We start from the raw sequence: 19499 nt of genomic DNA, 5'->3' as shown, positions 1-19499 counted from the left end.
TGCCAGCCTGCTGATTGGTAGAATCAGCTCCAGGTGTGCCAGCCTGCTGATTGGTAGAATCAGCTCCAGGTGTGCCAGCCTGCCAGGCTCTCCGGCAAAGATCCTCCCCGAGGAAAGAGCACTCACACGATATAGTATTTACACCCTCACTTATAATCGAGTCATGAGTGTGTCCTCGATTGAATGTTAGCTGTTTAACATGATGGGTCAAACCAAAGTTTTGAAGAATACCACACAGCTTTTTTCCCTCTCCTTCTTAGGTCACAGTATTATTACCATAGATATTTTATTCTATGGAAAATGCCTTAATTTCTTGAACATTTAAGAGTAAACAAGTATATAAGTGATGTTTAAGACAGTTTTCCCATCTGTGGTGCCTGCACATCTTTGAGTTTTTGGTTTAGTATCTCACCATTGATGCTCTAGTAATTGTTTTTAAAGTGGGTGGAGACAATCATGCTGTGAAATAAACGAGTTAGCCAGTTTGTACCACCAGAGCATAGCCAGATTGATCTCCTTTAAAGGTATTTTCAAACACCCAAGAGGACAATAGCTCTGTGATCAATGGCTGTCTGTGTGCTCAGATGAAAAACACTTTAAAAATATACAAAGGAGGACGTTCTAGGCAGCTCTGATAGGTTTTGTGAATCCAAAAGACTTTTTAGTCACACAAATTATGTTTTTTCACATTAAGATGCCCCATCATCTTTCATTACTTTTAGCTATTTGATTTAGAAATGTATCTTTTCAAAAAAGATACAGAAAAGACTGATCAAGTTGTTTTCAAACACATCTTGCTTGTAGATTCATTTAAGTTTCTTGGTATTTTATGAGAAAACTTATTTGAGAATTTGATTTGAAGATTTTTATTATCAGTCGGCGAATAAAATTTACAGCAGCAATATATACACGTACTTCACCTATAAGGTAAACTATAACGTAAAATGTAGCTATAAACCTCAGTATAAAATCTGAGCTTCCGGCCCTCTGGCTGTCCAGTGACTCACCTGGGTCAACATCAACCATAGGCTATAAAATAAATTTGTATTGATTTTTGTGTAAAGGGTTGTGTAATATTTGACAGTCAGGACAACTACACATATTTTTTTTTTAGAAAAATAAAAGAATGCTAACCTCACTTCAGCTCCTACTAGCAGTGCCATCCGTCTGGTGAAGAGACCAGATCCGTTTAAGGTCGAATTGGCAAGTTTAGTTTGTAAAAGTGCAAATAATAATCTTCATAACATGATTGTTGCGTTACCTTAGCTACAATCCGATGCTGTGAGTTTAATCTTTGTGTTTGAGTTTGTTCACAAATACAACTCGACAAATAACCAATTAAACTTGGCCCCCTTCTCCCAGATTACGTCAAATATATGCTGAAATACTGTTAGTGGTGGTGATGAAGAGGGCCCCCAAATCATATTCTGCTTCTCCCTTCAACCAGCCCTGCATGACGAGGCAGAGCTGCTGGATGTGAGAGGCAAACGGGGAGATTTAATTTACGTGACACAAGTAGAGACCAGGCTTTTCCGCTTAGTGAGGTTTTAATAAGAGCCACACATGCTACTTGTTTTTGTTTTCCAGGGTTTATGGGGTAAGATCTTCTGACTCACCCTGTTGTGTTCATCCATGTGTTTACAGGTCCACTCCAATGCGAAAACAACAGCGTGCTGCGTGAGAATGGGGCGAGCGCGACGGCTTCCCTTTGGGCTAAACCACTGACTCGCTCATCCGTCGGCCCACTGTGGAAATCCCAGGTAGTCCCACATGCCAGTCCGCCCCCCCCGGGGACCAAGCATTTTTCAGTCTACTTCAAGTTTCCAACCGGGGCTGTCCTGTATTTGTCTCCATCTGCCTTCCCGTCAACTCAACTCTTACCAGATTTCACTCACTGCTGAAGAAAAACATCCCCACAGCATTATGCTGCCCCTACTGTACCTCTTCACCTTGGGAATGATGTGCTCATGATGTGTTTTCTTGCCCAGGATGGGCATGTGGTGATAACATTACAATTGCACCGGCTTCATTTAGGGGCATCAATCTTTTAGATTTTACTAGCAAAATATTAGAAAATGTATTACTTTGCTTTCAGTTCACAATTATGTGCCACTCTGCACTTTTATTATAGAATCCCAATAGAATAGGATGGATGTATTTTAAGGTTGTGATGTGACAGATTGCTAAAAATAAATAAATAAATAAATAAATAAATAAAACATTAAAAAATTCCCAAATGGTCTGAATACTTTTGCAAGGCAGTATACTTGGTCCAACTTCCATGCTTGATCCATCTTCTATAAACAGGGTTTGTAACAAATATGAAACCATGGATTTATTTATAAAATGAAAATGAAGTTACTTAAAGTATATCTGAAATGATACTGATAACATATGCAAGGTCATTTCAGAGCTTTCTCAACACGAAATGAGTAACAAGTTTCCGTGAGTTTTTATAGTTTTAGTCTAAAATATTAAAGACATGCAACTAAGCTATAGAACTGATCTGTTGTAAAGCTGTTCGGAAATAATCTCCAGACGTCAGTCACCTTGATTAAAAACAGCAATATTCTCTTACCATGTTGTAAAAGTTTTAAAATGAGTTAGACTTTTAAGTTGGTAATCAGCAGAACATTGAGATAACGCTTCAAAAAGAAAAAGAAAAACTCAAATCCATTTCCACATCAATTTATTCTTTGCTTTTCCTTCAAATCGTACAGCAACAGGTACAACTTTTAATACCAGAAATGATGTGAGAGGAACATTTCCAGTCCGTTTGCAGCTGAAACTCATTAGATAACCAATAAAGACAAAAAACAAACATCAACCACGTTTAATTTTTGACCACATTACAGCTTTCCACATCACGTCAACGAAACACATGGATCCATATGCGTCTTCTGTATTCCTATTTGTAACATCTGCTTATAAGTTAGTATTTCATGCACACCTTTTGCTCTGATGCAGTGCACAATAAAAGGCATGAAACCGTCTCATACTGTGATCATTCTGTAGCACAACGCTGTTTATTTATTTTTTTATTTATTTTTTTGCTTAACTTAAAAAAAGGAATGCTATATAAAATGTGGAAATATTGTAAAAAAAAAAATGTAATACTGAAATTGAATTTAAAAAGATACTTGGTTATTTACAACTTCAAGTTAATTTTGTACAATGTCAAAAACAACAAAGTGCATCAAAATTCTTTAAAGAGCATCTTGTGTTTGAGGAAGTAGGATTCGGGAGCGTCCTTTTCTAGAAGTAAAGAAATCATCTGGAAGAGAAACACCATGCATCTCATTTTTCTTCTTTCATAGATTCTGACAACTAAACACAATGCAGATTATTACTGTGTAATGCCTTTACAGCGGCATCATCGGTTGGGTGGAGAGTCACCCATGAGGTGTTTTATTAAGCACAAACTTTTTTTTTTCTTCGCACAATAAATACGCACAAATAGGAAATAGCCATAAAAACATCGAACCAAATGAATAGAAACAGTTCCATTTGTTTTGTTTTTTTTTTCAATTTTTTCAAAAAATATTTTTTTGAAGGAAGCCAGGAAGAAAAATACTACCACAGCTCCAAGATCTGTGGAGGGACGACACCACAGGCAGTGGAATACGGAGTTAAAAAAAAAAAAAAAAAAAAAAAAAAAAGTGGGACCGATGTACCAGTGCAAGATTGCTGAGTGAGTGCGACAGTGCTGACTCGAGGGTCAGAGAGGCTGGTGACGCCGGACAGGTCCAGTGCACTGAATAAAGCCTTGCATCAGCGGATAATGCCGCCCTGTCTGTGTGAACAGCCACTGCGGGGCCGGAGAGAGGCGAGGTGGGAGAGGGGTGTGGGGCCCTGAGTGTCTCGTCCCCTGTGGGAAAGGCGTCTGCAGGACTCACTCAGCCTGCGTTACCGCTCCTCGGCTACTTTGCCGTTGGCCTCCTGCTCCTCCTTGTCTTTCCGTTTCTGTCTCCGGAAGAAGCCGAGCTGCACGGACGATTGGTCACATGAAGAAACAAGGTTACGACTCCGTGCTGGAAACACACGTCACTGCTAGGTCATGCAAGCTTTGTCGTGGCGTCGGGTGCGAACCGATTTCGGGATGTTTTCGAGGGAACAAATATTTTACGCAAAAACAACGAGCACAAAGTAGCACGAAGGACTCGATTTAAACCGCTATTTCTCTCTTGTATAATTTCACAGCAGGATCTGTTATTATTACATGCAAACACAAGTATTTCTTTTCACGAAGCACGCTGAAAAGTTGATGAGAAGATGTAAAGCGGGACACGAGAAGAGAAGCTTACCTTCCACAGAGCCAGGCTGAGAAGAGCTAACAATAAGAGCCCTCCCAGTGTGCTGCCAACAATAATCCAGGTAGGGATTCTGTAATCTCCCTCCTTCCTGATCTCCAGGATTATCTGTCAAACAGCATCAGAAACATGTCACTTCGCCGAAAAACACTCAGGTTCATATTCATTACGGCGTCTTGATGCTTCGTTATGTGATCAATATAAATATTTCTTAGTGTCGTGTGCATGATGCAATCGGAGATGCAACATAAGGAATGCTTGATGGTAATCTATGAAAGATAATAGATGTTAGTCAGGACTGAGAAGTGACACTTCTCAGTCACTTTGATCACAGCTGCTAACCTCTTAAATAAAAGTTGCGTTCTTGCTAAAAAGAAATATTGTCCAATGCTGATCGTTATTTAAACACACACACACGCACGCACACACGCACGCACACACACACCCACACACACAAAACAAAGGATTGTTGTAGACATTTGATTCAGCGCTTTTAAATGTTAATGATTTGCACTCTCCACGAATCATGAATTTCAAATAATGTCATTATACACCCATTACCCCTGTTTATGTGGAAAAAATATTTACTGTTGCTTTAATGAGCGTAAAGAGCAAATGGAGCATGACAATGATTAATGACCAGTAGATGGCAGCAAAGTTCAACATTTGAGTTCAGACCTGGACAGCGTGTGCTGCTGGTCCTTTCGGTCCCTCAGCACCACAAAGCAAATTCACTCCAACAGGGACATTCATAGAGTGGCTACACCTACCTGTGTTTATGCTCCTTATTGTTACAGTTAATGTTCAGTCAGTAAAACGTGTCAATTACAAAAGCAAATATTGCTTTCTTTTGAAAATGGTTTTAAAGACAGAAGAAACAGAAAAAAGAAAAAAAAAAAGGAAAAAAAAAAAGAAAACCAAGAGGCAAAAGCTCTGATCGTAGTCGGATGTTTTTAAGAAGCCAGTTTCAGATCGGGTCAAACCCGGGGCAGGAGCCGTTTCCAGCAGCAGCAGTTGTTGTTGACTCACATGTCTGACAGGCTTTTCTTCATGTAGGAACATGGGGCTGGCGGAGGGGAGCTCCATCGAGGCACTCGTTATCAGTTCCAGGACTTTAAACTTCAGCTGGAGACAAAAAAAATCAAAGCACGCGGCCGCTGTTTTACCGCCACGTCTCACACGAGAGGTAAAACAGCAAACAGCGAGCCGCACAGCGATTTGGCGAGCTGCGTTTGCGGAATGCGTGTCTGGAGGTTAGAGCTCACTGCGTGTAACGTGTCTATCCTCAGCGCTCCGGTGATTCGAACTCCGATGTCTCTGTGGGAGGCTATATTGACCGTGCACTGGATTGGCAGGGTGAGCGTGTTGGACTGGTTCTGAGTGGAGAAACAAATTTAAGGGTGATGACAAAGCTGAATGCTATTATTTGTGGTTGCAGTTTATCGTTGTTCTCTCTTTGTTTTTTTTTTACTTTACCAAGCGTGAGAAGCGGGACAGATCCTCCGGAGAAGCTCTGCTCAGCGCGATGTGCTGAGGCGGTAAGCAGCGCGTGCCGTCTCTCTGAGGGGGAGGGAGGGGGTGATAAAGTAAAGGTGGCTTCTTATATCATTAATGAACTTGTATCCTGAAATATTTCTTTACAGTATACTTTCTTTTTCTCCCAGTTCTGCATTTTTCTTTTTTTTTTTGTGATTCCAGTCAAATCCAAGCATTGGCATCTTGGAACGTTACAAACTAAAACATAATCAAAGAGCAGCTCGTGGTGTATTTTGTTATGCAGGATGTGACTTTTTGACCAGGGCGGGCCTCTCTGCGGTAGGCGCTGCGTAAACACTGGAAGAACAGCTAACTGCAGACCTGGAGATATTTACTCTGAATTGGTGCGACATAAATCAAGTGGAGTTAATCCACAACACTAAAACTGGGGTCTGATTCACAGGTTGGATAAACTCAGGGGCTGTGTTGAGATTTTAAACTCTGAATTGCATTTTAACCTTATCTAGTCATACAGAAATCATTCACTGAACACGCATTAATTGAGACACACAATTCAGATTTAATAGTTCCATGATCTGTTTTGGGGAAACATTCCTGGTATTTCGATTTGATGTAGATCTCCAAACCCCCCACCCAAAAAAAAACAAAACACAATGCCTACCAGATAAATTAGAGGGTGCAAAATTATAAGTCATTCCTTTTTCTTTATGATTTGCTTTCAAAGAACCAGAGTGTAATTTGTGAACTTTTAAAGTGGCCACGATCAATTGTCAGCACAGATGTTTTGTTCTGGCCTGTCATTCGATCTGGTGATCATGGCTCCATGTTGAAAAGTGTTTTAACAAATCAGCTAAACAAGGGTCAGGCATAACAGAGGTAGATCTAAATCAATCTATAAAGTCATGTTGTTCAAAACTTCTTCAAAGACAGCAAAGGTACTGAGAGATGCAACGTCCTACAGACAGGTGTTTTACATTTTAAGTTGATTTAACTCTGTGGGACTCGCCTCGAAAGAGGAGCGAAGGCGTGAAAAAAAAAAATAATAAAGAAAATTTCTGATTCATGGGTCAGAGTCAAATTTTTTACATTAAAATAGAATCTGCAGTTAAGAATGAGTGAAAAGGCAACAAAAAAACCCAAAGGATACTTTTTAAAGATCTTTAGTATTAAGCTATTTATCAAGATGAATCAATCTATTTTGCAGGAAAGTGTGAGTGTTTGGAAACCAAACTTAAATCTGTTGGGGTTCACGTCTAATTGTCATTTAAATGAAACGTATTCACGTCCAGGCTGTGAACTCACCTCGTCGATGTAGAAGTCAAATATCTGCAGGAGCTGGTTCCCATTCTTCGTCATTTCTGGAATCTCGATGTTTAGCTGCAGATCTCTCACCGGGAAATACCCCAGGTTCTGAATCTGAGAGCCACACAGAGAGAAGGAGAGAGAGAGGGGAATGGTGTGAAACGTTTCCAGGCAGCGTTTTCCTGTATGACGCATTAAAAATAATCGGGTGAGAAAAAAATTCCTTCTCACCTGGAATGTGAAGTTGAAAGGAGGGCCGATAACTCCGGGCTCCTCCAGCGAGAGCTCTGGTTTGATCTCGTAGCGCGTCGGGTTCGAGTCCCTTTTGATGCAAGCAGTAAAAACCAACAGAGGCACCCCACAGTTTTAAGTATTTTCTTTTTGTTTAAGTTTAGATTCCATTTTCACTTGAACTTAGCAAATATATTCTGTATTTCCCCAAGTATAAATAAATAAATAACAGCAATAACTTCAGCAAAGTTACCCGTTTGGTGAGAAGTTAAGGGATTTGACAAACCTGGTGAAGAGAAGGTCTCCCTCATAACCCAGTGAGTAATAAATGTCATTAACATTGTCAGCCCTGTTCACTTCTTCGCCGTCGCTGTAGAGAGAGCGAGTGCACAGCTTTTGTCTTTCTTGAACGTAGAAAACAATGTCTAGAAGAGATCCGCTACATGGAGAAAGTGTGCAGCTTGTACCTGGTGGCCTCCAGCAGAACTCTGAGGTGGTCCAGGAAGACGGCACGACTGAACTCGAACTCCAGGCGAAACGACACCTGCAGCAGCGAAACAAAAAAAGAAAATAATTCTTTCTAAAACCCTGCAGATACAAAAGTGCATCAAATTGAAGTAGATAAGAAGTTGAGAAGTGAATTAATTTCAGTAACGTCACTCAAAAAGTGAAACTCGCATTCATGACAAAGCAATGCACGTCAAGTGATTATTTACCGTTTTGAACATTTATGTAGCTAATAAAAAACAACATTTATTTTCTCAGTATATTCAAATATTGCATAAGTCCAGTTAAAGACACACTACAGAGAGGTCGGCCTTTTGAAAGGCACGTCTACGTACTAAACAGCCATAAGACCAGCAGACGACCTGGCTTCTCAAATCACCACCGAGTGTGGAGGCTTTTCACTGGTCCTCAGTTTGGATCCTGGATCATTTTCCACTCTTCCTTCAGACTTTATGTTCATCATTTTCTAGTGCATTACACACTTTACATCCACCTCTAAGTGTCTGCTTCAGGAGTGGCTTAACTCAGCTCTTAACTCTGGACTTGGTATTTTAAAAAAGACTTTTTCCTTCCACTGAATGTTCTACTAATATGCTTGGATACATCCTTTTGTGAACAACCAGGTTCTTTCACAATGACCCTCCATCCATCGGATGTCTAAAGGAGAGCCACCAGTCCTCCTCATGATTGTGTCGGTCACAAGATAACATTTACGTTTTGTTGTTTTTTTTCTGTCATATTAAAATTTCTGAAGTTGAATTTGGGGTTTTCATCGGCTCTAAGTCGAAAGCATCCAAATAAATAAAGATAAATGCATGAAGCTTTCACTCTCTGTATACTGAATGCTAATATTCTACAGTCATTTCTTTTGGAAATGGATCGTTGATATAAATAGGCTTTTTGGTGATTTTCTGATTAATTGAGGCGCGTCAGTAAGTCAGAAATGTCTCCACAAGCTGTTTTATACATATCTACGCTTTGTAAAGGCTCTGAATTATGGATTTAGCAGAAACATATCCTGCTGTATTCTCTGGATTTAATCCCAGAAAGTCGTTCACACAGTGGGTGCTACTTAAAGACAGCAGGGGGAAAATCCCTTTAGTTCAGGGCGTTTCAAAACTCTTACAGGGATCAAACAGAAACAGAGACGGAAAAAGAGAGCGATAAGAATATGTTCCCGAACAAAAAGCAAAAACAAACCGGGGTCTGTCAAGCAGCGACGGTCCGATCGGCGCACAGAGCAGGAGCGGAGTCGAGTCGAGCATTGTTTACAATCCTCTGTGGCATAATGAAATCCTGATGGATCCAGTCTGACCACAGAGGAATTCACAACAAGGTTACCGGAGCTTCCCTCCTCCACGTAAAGGCTCGTCTGAGACAAACCGCAGACGCAGCGTGAAGACTGTGACCTTACTGTATTTATTAAGACCAAACAAATGTGACGAGCACGCTACGACTGATGAGTTATGTTCTTTTCATTAAAAAAAAACCTGAAATGAAACGCGCAGAAACAAATGCTATCTCGGTTTCCTCCCGCAGTCTGAAAAACATGCTTGTCATATTAAGTGGAGATTTTTTAAAAATCGCCTCCAGCTCCGTTTGTTTGGATCTGTGTTGGACTGCTGACCTGTTTTTAGGCACCAGGCCCCCTAAAAACTGAACAATGATGGATGGATTTTTAACTACGACACGTCAATAATGTGTGCAGTGAAAAAAGATAAACATTCCTTTGGATGGTTTTAAAATTGTAATTTTGTTAAATATGTTCAGAACCTTTTTGGACATAAATAACGTAAAATCCACTGTGCAAACATATTAGGTCGTTGTACACCTACTGCGCCTTACAGAAGTACTAATACCCCCATGAATCTGTCACTCTTTGGCACTTTGCAAACCTCCATGAATTAAATTGGAATTTCTTATTATTGACCAAATAGTAAGTAATGTCTTATTGGGAAGTGGGAGTGGAAGGAAAACTGCATGTTTTTGCTAGTTTTGGTGCAAAAACCACCTGTAGGGATTTTATGCCTACAGCAGAACATCTGCAGGATCTGAGCGTGTTTGTGATTCTTCTTGGCAAAGTAGCTCCAACTCAAAAAGTGGATTTACTGAAAGGAATGTGTGAAGATGATTTTTTTCAGAGCTCAGTAATATAAGGGTTTTGACTAGACCGTTGTAACAATTAAACCAGGGATGTGAAAAACCAGTCGTCATGATGCTGTTTGTTCAGTAATGTCCTGTAACAAAACTCAGGGATTCCTGCAAACGTTGGTTTTTATCATGAAACAATGCTTACTTAATTAAATACACTTGAACTGAATGGAATACAGTGATGCTTGTTGTTTTAATGTGACAAAAGTGTTGCAATATTTAGACTTATTTTTTTAAAACTGACTTCTGTTCAACTTTAACTAGAGTTAATGGTAGAGAAATCCGTCTCTCATTGCTCTGTGAATAAAGATGCATTTGAGAAAATGTGTTTTTGCCCTGGGAATATGAAAACATCTTTCAACTGCATGTACAAAAAAACTTGGGACTTTGAAATAAGAAAAATGAATAAATAAATGTTGATGATAGTAGCTAACACGCTGTCATAGCCAGTCTAAATTAAAATGTATGGTGTCTATGCTAGTCCTGCAGGAACACTTCAATGCTAAATAGCTTTATTCTGCATCAATTGAAGTCTTTGCCCAAATCATCTGACAATATTCAAGCTGGGAGATAATTAAAGTTCTTACTACTAGCTTAATCACATCAGCTGGCAGAAATGTATCTCAATAAAGCCAAAACCCTACCCATACTCCCTACAACAGCTTCTGTGTCTTGACCAAGACAATTTGTTATCTGTGTCTCTTTTCTTTTTTCCCCACTGGTCTCTTTCTTGTTTTCTTTTCTCCAACCACAATGCCTCCGAAAGAGGAAGGCTGACCGGCACTGTGAAGATTCCTGCTACAAGCTCGGGGAAAAAAAACGAAACAATCTCTGCAGTGGGGACATAAACTGGAGTGAAACATGCTGAGAGGGGAATCTTAATTAAACAAAGACACCAACTAATGAGCACCAGTAGGTGCAAAACGTACAGAAAACTACGAGTGGATCCACAAGAAGCTGACCAGGACGGCCACCAACGTGTGCACAACGTTAAAGTTTAAAGTTCACAGTTCACAGTATTTTTTTTTTAATCTTTTTTGTATTCTGCACTGGAGTGAAGTAACCAAAGAAGGCAAAACTGCCTTTTTCCTAAAAAAAAAAAGGAAAAGAAAAAAGAAGAAGCTTGCATCAAAGTTCCTATTTTCCTTCAGTGAAAGAGTGGTTCGGACTGGTTTGGCAGTTGCCCAGGTGTGCAATCATCCTTGTTTAACATTCACCACATTTTTAAAAGGAACTTGACCAGAGCAGTCCAGCTTTGTGGCTCTGGATGCTGTTCAGGCCGAATGAGCGGGTATGAATCACTCCGGGAGATTTAAAGGGTGCTCCAGGTTCAGCTGCCGGAGAGCCCCGGCGCAGAGATGCTGGATGCTTTGTTGCCCCGGCGACGAGCATTGTTTGCTATAAATACATGGTTTGAGCTTCTTCCTTTATTTCTCCACAAAAGATTTTACGTGAATATGGAAAGCGAGGGAGATTATCATCACCACATGAGCAGAAAAGACGGGTTTTAGACATAAAAAGAGGAGTTTAGGTGCTTTTATATGAACGGCGAGATAAAAGACCAATGTCATCCTTATCTGGGTTCGTCCAAACATCACCTTCTAAATAATAAAGTTAAGTCTCTTCCCTTTAAAAAAAAAAAAGAACACACACAACAATGTGGAGTCCCGTAAATAGTGCTGACTTTAAAGCTGAGTGGAGAGGGTTAGAAACAGCAGCATTGACAGTAAAATCAGAAACAGATGAGGGAAAAATAAGATCTCAACATTTTTCTCTCCATTTCACCTGGTGCCACAGTGATGAAGCAAAGGGGAGAAAAAAGAAAATCGTGTTTCCTGCACCAGGTTAGTGTTTATGGGGGGGATGGAGGACTGGCTGGTGATCTCCAGATATCACTTAGCAATAGGTGGGGCAGAGCACTAAGGACAGAACCAGTCACACAAATATTCACTGCATGGGGAGAACATGAAAACTCCATGAAGAGAAGCCAAAAATTATTAAATAAAAATTAATAACAAAAAGCTTTGTGCAAAAATAAAAACTAAACACAAGCCACAGTTTTCTAGATTGCACAGCCACCGTTAGCAGCATTTACTTGAATTAGTTATTCTGTGTCTCATTGTTGTGGAGACATTTTTACTTGCTTTCCATCCCATTGTTGCTCCAGTTCATCGAGGTTTGCAGACATTCTTTCTGGCTGCCTACAGTACATATAAAGTGTTTCCAGGCAGAGGAACAACTTAATAGAGAGGTAAAATCACTCATACAGCTTTCACTTAAACTGCGACAATATTTGTAATTTTTTTTTTGTATCATCTTTAGCTAATTTTTTTTAACTGAGCTGTTTTTCTTCAGTTACTATGACCGGAAGAATTTAACCTTATTTTACTTTCATACTGTGCTGTTTCTATTCACTTCCTGCTTGCAAATTTCTCACTTGTGGGACTAAGAAAGAATGACCTTAATTTCTAAATCTCTAAACTGCTATCACTTTTAGACAACATAACCCGTGTTTAGTTAGAAAACTGGTTACTGCAGCTCTGTATGGCTAATATCTACTGAAAGATCACAACCTGCAACTTATGACTATTTTCTTTGTTTGAAAATCCATTATGCATTTGCATAAATCACCATGCCATTTTTCTTTTTTAATTATTAGCGGTCTTTAAGTGGACATGAAATAGGGAGGCGAGAGAATCGGAGACATGCAGCGGATGCCCCGAGATCTGGAGTCAAACCCAGGACCCAGTCTCATCAGCTGAGCCACCCGGCGCTCCCATCACGCCGTTTTTAAGACTCTATTCAAGACAGCAGAAATTAGCTTGGTTCAGCTGAAGAACTGACTCTTTTGCTTCTCTTTTGTTATCTACAACGAGTAATATGTTCACTGTTTATCAGCTTCTTAACAGACCCGTTTTTGGCAAGACACCACTCACCTATAAACAAAGCTTGACTGACAAATCCTAGCCAGGAACTTTCTAAAACTTGAATGTTTATTTTGGACAGAAAAAAAAGAGCAAAAAAAAAAAAAAACACTGCCATCTAATTCTAAGGAATGTTTAAAATCTCTTCAAGGCTTCGTTTTTAAAGCTCTAATTGAAATTGTACTGTGCAACCTTCTTGATTCCAGAGCCGACTGAGTTTTATTTGCTTAAGCAGTTCCTCCTCTTGCTTTGCGGTTGAACTTTCAGATTTAGAGTTCAAGCGGCTAGAAGTGAAGTCGGGAATTAAGAGCTTTAGGGAGAAAAAGGTATTAGGTTGCAGCAATTTAACAGGGTTGTGAGGGATGTTATCTGCTCCCAGGCCTATAAATAAATCCCACTTAAATCCATTCTGGATACAAATTAAGATATGAATGCTGATTGTAATCTTGAACGTGTTGTTTGGTTTAATCGAGCTGTTAAATCAGATGCAATAAAAAGAAAATGCAGATGAAGGTCATCTCAAAGCAGCAACTTATGTTTTCAAAGTTATTATCTCTTACAAAATTATTAGTTTTTTTTAGTATGGAATGTGATTTTAAAGTAATTCACATTGTGTTTGTCATACCTGTGATTTGGCTCGCATGAAAGGTGCGCTGATGTTGCAGATTTTCTCATTTCTCTTCTTCTCCTCTGTGCTGCAGTCGATTTTGATTTCCGAGGTGTCCTGAAATAATAGACAACGTTCAGATTTTATCGCACGGAAGAAGACGAAACTGCAGACCAGGTTACAGATCGAGGCGTACCTTCACTATGAGGCTCGAGAAGCGCAGGTTGGGCGTGTATGTGATGTTGACCAGGGCGTTGTAGGCGTTCTCGCCTCTGTTCTCCAGTTTGACGTCCACCACCATCCTCTTTTTACTTCCCTCAACGACCCGCAGTGACCCTTCCGACCCTGCTCCGCCCTGATGGCGGCAGAAAATGCCTCGAGACTGCACAGGACGAGCACAGAACTGTCTGGGAGACAGTGAAAACAGAAGCCAGAAGTTGAGTTTACAGAGTGTAGGTGGGAGAGAAAATGCTTCTTTTACATATATGCATAATTGTGGCTATAAATTTTGAGACCAACAGAAGTGTTTTCTTTGGAGACTTTACTTTTTCGGTACTGTTACGTGTTTTTGTCAGTGTCTTGTTCTGGTTTCTTTTTCAACCTTTCAACCATCTCTCCAGACATCGACAGCTTCTGATGTTCTAGCCAGAAGCTTAATGTAACTTAGGTGAGTCAACTTTACAATTGATGTTTTTTGTGATGTGAAAGTTATTGTTCATTACTGACTTGCTGTGGATTATTGAGCTAAGGGGCTTTGATCCCATTTATTCATAGACGTATTTTTTTTAGGAGAACTATGAGTAAGCAACCATGATCAAGATGATCCGCTGTTGCTGACTCAGGGGTAGTGGAAGGACTCATTGTTTCTTGTTTGGACAGATGTTGCAAACAGTTTGATCCTCCCGCAGTCTTAAGAGACGGGGTCATTTGACCTGACATGCTTTTTACCTTGTGCGTTTTTTTTTTTTTTACAAGGGTTTTCTTTTTGTAGTTTCGGGAACTGACGGTCTTACGGGACACCCCTCATGCCCCTGCTCCCTGCTGTCCGTGTCACATCTAAGTTGTTACAGGATGCATCACCTGAGAAAATAACTTCCCCTAAGTCTCTCAAGTCACATTTCACAACTTCCTGCACAGTCCTTGATGTTTTTCTTATTGAGAAGAAGCCACTTTGTTGCCTTTCTTTACAATATGTTAGCCCTCCTAAAAATTCTGCAGGAACATCCTTAAGCAAGCTTTGCCCTGGTGTCAACCTTTGGCTGAATCATTTTAAGGAGAGGATCCTAAACCTTCCTGAACTTTTTGGAGAATTCCATTCACTTTCCAAACATTTACCCACTGCTACATGTGCCGTGATTATTGTAAGTGTACCCACTTTCGAGTCATCAGGTCGTTTGCGCTCTGCAGCGACAGGTCCGGCATGCAGCGGTCGTCCTCATCACAGCCATTCCAGAAGGGCAGCTGCTCAGACAAATGGATCCTTTTGTTAGCAATTTTACTTTGGCTCAGTCTAATAATTGTTCATCAACTTAAAAGTATCCTCACCTCAGTCTTTACAACGGCAGGCCAGCTGTCATCCAGAACTGGTCCCTCGTCTGTTTCTTCCAGTCCTACTTGCACAGCGAACACTATGGGTCTTGCATAATCCGTGGTCTCCTATATATAAATAAGGAAGCCAGTTCGCTCAAACAGCAATCACTGACATAGGTTCGTCACTACAACTCTTGGCAATGACTCCTATATTTTGCCACAGACTCTCAAGAGCATCTCTGAAGGCATACATTGTTTAAACTCAATAACAACCAAAAGTTAAAGCTCATTTTTCATGAGTGAATTTATTACATTTGTTACTTTTTTATCTGAAGAAACAAAGCAACTGAGAGAAAATGCTGGGTACATGGTAGAATTGGGATTGGTCATAAAGTGTCGGAAAGATCAACCAATCAAATCCTTCATCTATGTAGGTGGGCTTTATAATCACAGTCACTTATGTCTCTGTAGAGAAAAACAATAACAGTTGAGCCTGAGGGCTTCTTCACTGCAGAGTTAGCTGACTTCCCTCAGCAGCAGAGAGGCTGTAACAGAAAGGCTGAAGCCGACCAGCTCAGTGTGGCAATCTGAGTCACACCTTTAACATAATGTCAGAAATTATGGCTAGAAGAAGACTCAGCACAATGCTCAGTGTAGAGCAGAAAGACAAGCTTTTGAGTGGCTTTTCAGTGGCCTGCACTGCAGGGTGAATTTTAGTTTTGAAAATGGACGCTACTTATTTTGGAAAAACTTTGCTTAAGTCAGGTAATTTCCAATTAAATTAATGGGACTACGCACTGAAGTTTTCCTAGCATTTAGGAAATTCTAGGAAAACTAAAATTTACCTGGTAAGCTGCTGGACTACTGAGAGACTCATCAGTAAAGGCATAAAAGGAGACAATAGAATATTACTACAATGTACATTTGCCTTATCAAAAGAATGACATACAGTTTCATTATTCATTCTCAGGTGCATAGTTTTCTGTCTTGTTTTGGGGGTTTTTGTCTAAAAACTTCCGTGCTCAGCAACAAGAATGGGGTAAAGGCCATTCTTCTCTGGAAAACAGAACAGAATAACTGGGTGCTGGTTTTAAGTCACAGTCCTGCTGTGGACTTACTGTGAAATTAAAACGAAACCAAAAAATGTCATTGATAAATGACTAATAAGTCTCTCTCTGAATCAATCGTTGTCAATCGAATAAGTTGGAAGGGAAAACGGTAATATTCTTAAATTGTGGCCGAGGACGGCGCAAAATCAATCACAGGACAACCTTTGGACAACCCTGTCCAAAATCTTTGTTTTGAAATAAAGTGTGGTTTAGATTTCATAGATTGTTGTTTCGATCAGTGCTTTGTTTTAGCTTTCTGGTGCTTTCTGTGTGGATGGTTTTGTGTGTTTGGTTACCGTCTTTCATTCTGCATTCAACCAAAGAGTTCCTGAGTGTGATGGTTTGATTAACGGTCAGAGGATTTACCACAAACACTAGAAATGTATTGTTTTTCTGGATGTTAGTTTTCTTTTGCGTATGATTTGTTGGACTTCTACAACAGGATCTGATCAGATCTTGCTCACTGAGCCACGGTTTACCACTGTACTTTACCAATGACACTGCAGAAGTACATCATGTTCAGCTGCGTCTATTAGCTAGAAGCAGCAATCGTACGTATCAGACCACATTTAAATGATCTAAAATACAAGAACATCAGAATTTTCCCTACGAATCCTCCTTGTTTGAGATGTCAGTCCTTTGACTATCAATATGTAAAATTAACAATCAAAAACATAATTTTGGCTTCATGCCGTCATGTGACTTTGGTTTTCCACCTTGTGAGCCTCACCATGACGTGGAAGTAGATGTGTTCGCAGGCTTCACCTCCAGTAAGCAGCGTCAGGTTTTGAGGCTGCATCTTGCTCGGCTGATCCATCACGGCCCGAGGGTTGAAACGTCTCTCCAAAATGGAGACGTTATACCTGATCCCTGATTGGACCAGAAACGGAATTAGCAGTGGCCACTTCTGTAAATAAACAGTTACATTTTAATTCATAGAAGTTTGGCTGATTGAATAAAATTCATGGAGAATAATATCACTGAAAAAAATAAAAATAAAAAATCGCTTGACTTAGTGTATTTTATCAACGTGTGACCATCCCATACAGGAATCCAAACTCTGTGGCTTTCCCCAGAACACATTGTGCTAGATGTTATTTGCTTGTGGGCTTATGTTGTAATGGAATGAGGAAAAATCTACTGAGTCTGAAATTATTCATGCGTTATGTTTGAGGTCAGCAAGAGAGTTGGAAACCTGCAAGACTCTTAATGCAGAAATGAAATTCATATGTGGAGATATCAGTTATAAAGTTTTGGTTCTTTTTTTTTATGTTACAACTCTAACTTGAAACGTCTAAGGGCTTCACAGCCGATTTCTGTTTTAAAAAAATAAATGTAAAAATCTGGGTCTTTGTTTTGTAGACAATGCTCAGAAATACTGTAAATAGATAAACATAAATGAGATTAACTTCGATCGAGGCAGGAGAAAAATTCGTCAGGCCGCAGGAACCTCTCGATCACCAGAACATCTGCCACGCATTACTCGGTAGACATGACGAAGGGAAAAAAATCAAACAAATGTGTTCTGCAGCATTCAGCCATGAAGGGCAAGATAACTCCCCTTTTCTCTGCCTCTTTTCTGTTCTGGCAAGGCCAGCAGATTTGATGAAGATGTCGCCAGGTCAAAAGTTTAACTCCCCCTGTGCACAATGAGGCGGCGCTCTGATGCTACTGCTGCTAAAACAAATGGTAAGCACAGTAATAACCACACTTCCTGTGGGTCACTTTTGGTGCCACAGCGCTCTTCGTTTTAGGATTACGCCAATTTATCAGCCAGCCGATTTGTCGATTTAATGGCGCCAATTTCCTTAATTTTGGGAAATCGGTGATCGGCCAATACTTACATGTGAGGCCGATCTGATTCCTCGACCTTATCTACCTCAGCACTGGTCTGAGAGTCACAGCAATCGGTGCACCCTTGCTTCTTTTTGCGCGCTTTGCAAGAGAGTGGTCAACATTTCTATATTGTGAATAGAAGCAACTGGAGATGCAGATCTATACACAGTTAAAGAAGCATCTGAATGTGGCAGAATTGTACCGACATAGCAGTTTTCAAAGCCGCAGCTTCATTTTGGCAGAGAAGAAGCAGCGAGGCCAGAATCTCTTACCGCTAGTAAAGCTTTTTCTCTGGACAGAACGAGCCATTACAGTTTTTACAGGCGGCCAGAACGCAGCAGGGCTTTGCAAGCCTTTATTAAACTTATTTAATCACTTTAATAACCTAATACTTTTAATCAATTTTGAAACAATTATATTTGAATTGTAAAAAAAAGGATTTGTTGATCCTAAGGCTAATAAAAGAAGTCAACAGATCTCACGAGTCTAATGGTTGTGTAACTAAACATATTTCTGTAACCTATTTTTGAGTTTCTGACTGAATTACAACAAACAGCTAAATAGGTATTACATAAAACAGCTTGGACAACTGATACAGGAGGGAAGGAAGCAGCAAACTGCAGATGTTATCCCTGCATATGATTGTTTTTGCTGGCTCACCTATTTCCTGCGTGGGAGGAATGGCCGTCCTGGCAGTGATGTTGAAGCACACGATCGCTGACATGCAGGTCACGTCTTTGCCACCTCGCTGACAGTCTTTGACAAAGATATTCACCTTGCTGGGCTCAAACCTGACATTGGCGTATATCCGCACAACGCTCCTTGACCTGTGAGGGTCACAAAGGCGGTGAGGCTTAAGAGTGTTTCTGGAAAACATTTTCTGAGAGTTTTAGCGTAAAATAATAATTGCACTAGCAGAGTTTTATATACGGACCAGAGGAGAACGGCAGCACCGAGGGAACCCACTGCCAGGTCCACTAAACCATCGTCGTTCATGTCCATGTTGCCATGGATACTGCGGCCGAAGTACTGCAGGCCCGGAGCCAGATCTACCGCTGCTATTCTCTGGACGACAGACAGCAGACGAAGAATGTGTTTAAATTATTACAACACCAGCTTTTATTGAAAAGAAGAAAGTTTTATTTGTGAAGTAACAAGAACATAACTTCCTATTGATTATTATTATTTATATTACATTACATTAAATATCACCAGCATCTTGGAATAATAAAAGTAAAAAAAAAAGGTAATTGAGGACATTTTAAATAATTTTCATTCAGCAGTCTATAAATTTTGTAGTTTTTTTATTACTTTGGTCAGTGTGATTGATCCCTTTTCAGTCACACTGACTGAATTATTATTCTGCATCTCCTTTCTGCATTTCCTATGTTGCTCAGGATACACTATTGTAACTCCATATTCCAGCTGCATCTGAACTTTTTGCTCTGGTTTCTGTTGCTTTTTTAGCAGCAACTTGTATTTAATTATGGATTTA

The 19499-nt window shown here is 40.0% G+C and overlaps 1 protein-coding gene across 5 annotated transcripts in view; it reads right to left on the bottom strand.

The window, feature by feature from the left end:
- Positions 1 to 2672: 2672 nt before the first annotated feature.
- The window catches only part of itga11a (integrin, alpha 11a), a 54006-nt gene continuing 37179 nt past the window's right edge, over positions 2673 to 19499 (bottom strand). For all 5 annotated transcript variants that reach the window (XM_007563991.2, XM_016677332.1, XM_016677333.1 and 2 more), the window contains 16 exons: positions 18939 to 19069; positions 18665 to 18831; positions 16899 to 17038; positions 15075 to 15185; positions 14905 to 14990; positions 13726 to 13936; positions 13548 to 13646; positions 7808 to 7884; positions 7627 to 7710; positions 7341 to 7431; positions 7110 to 7223; positions 5787 to 5870; positions 5576 to 5686; positions 5340 to 5435; positions 4305 to 4418; positions 2673 to 3984 (listed from right to left, as the gene is read on the bottom strand). In XM_007563991.2, the coding sequence (XP_007564053.1) occupies positions 3907 to 3984; positions 4305 to 4418; positions 5340 to 5435; positions 5576 to 5686; positions 5787 to 5870; positions 7110 to 7223; positions 7341 to 7431; positions 7627 to 7710; positions 7808 to 7884; positions 13548 to 13646; positions 13726 to 13936; positions 14905 to 14990; positions 15075 to 15185; positions 16899 to 17038; positions 18665 to 18831; positions 18939 to 19069 (1794 nt within the window). In that variant the 3' untranslated portion in view covers positions 2673 to 3906. The remainder of the gene's footprint in view (positions 3985 to 4304; positions 4419 to 5339; positions 5436 to 5575; positions 5687 to 5786; positions 5871 to 7109; positions 7224 to 7340; positions 7432 to 7626; positions 7711 to 7807; positions 7885 to 13547; positions 13647 to 13725; positions 13937 to 14904; positions 14991 to 15074; positions 15186 to 16898; positions 17039 to 18664; positions 18832 to 18938; positions 19070 to 19499) is intronic.

Source organism: Poecilia formosa, unplaced genomic scaffold (assembly GCF_000485575.1).
Source record: "Poecilia formosa unplaced genomic scaffold, Poecilia_formosa-5.1.2 Scaffold153, whole genome shotgun sequence".
NCBI lineage: Eukaryota > Metazoa > Chordata > Actinopteri > Cyprinodontiformes > Poeciliidae > Poecilia > Poecilia formosa.
This window is presented reverse-complemented; position numbering and strand designations above follow the sequence as displayed.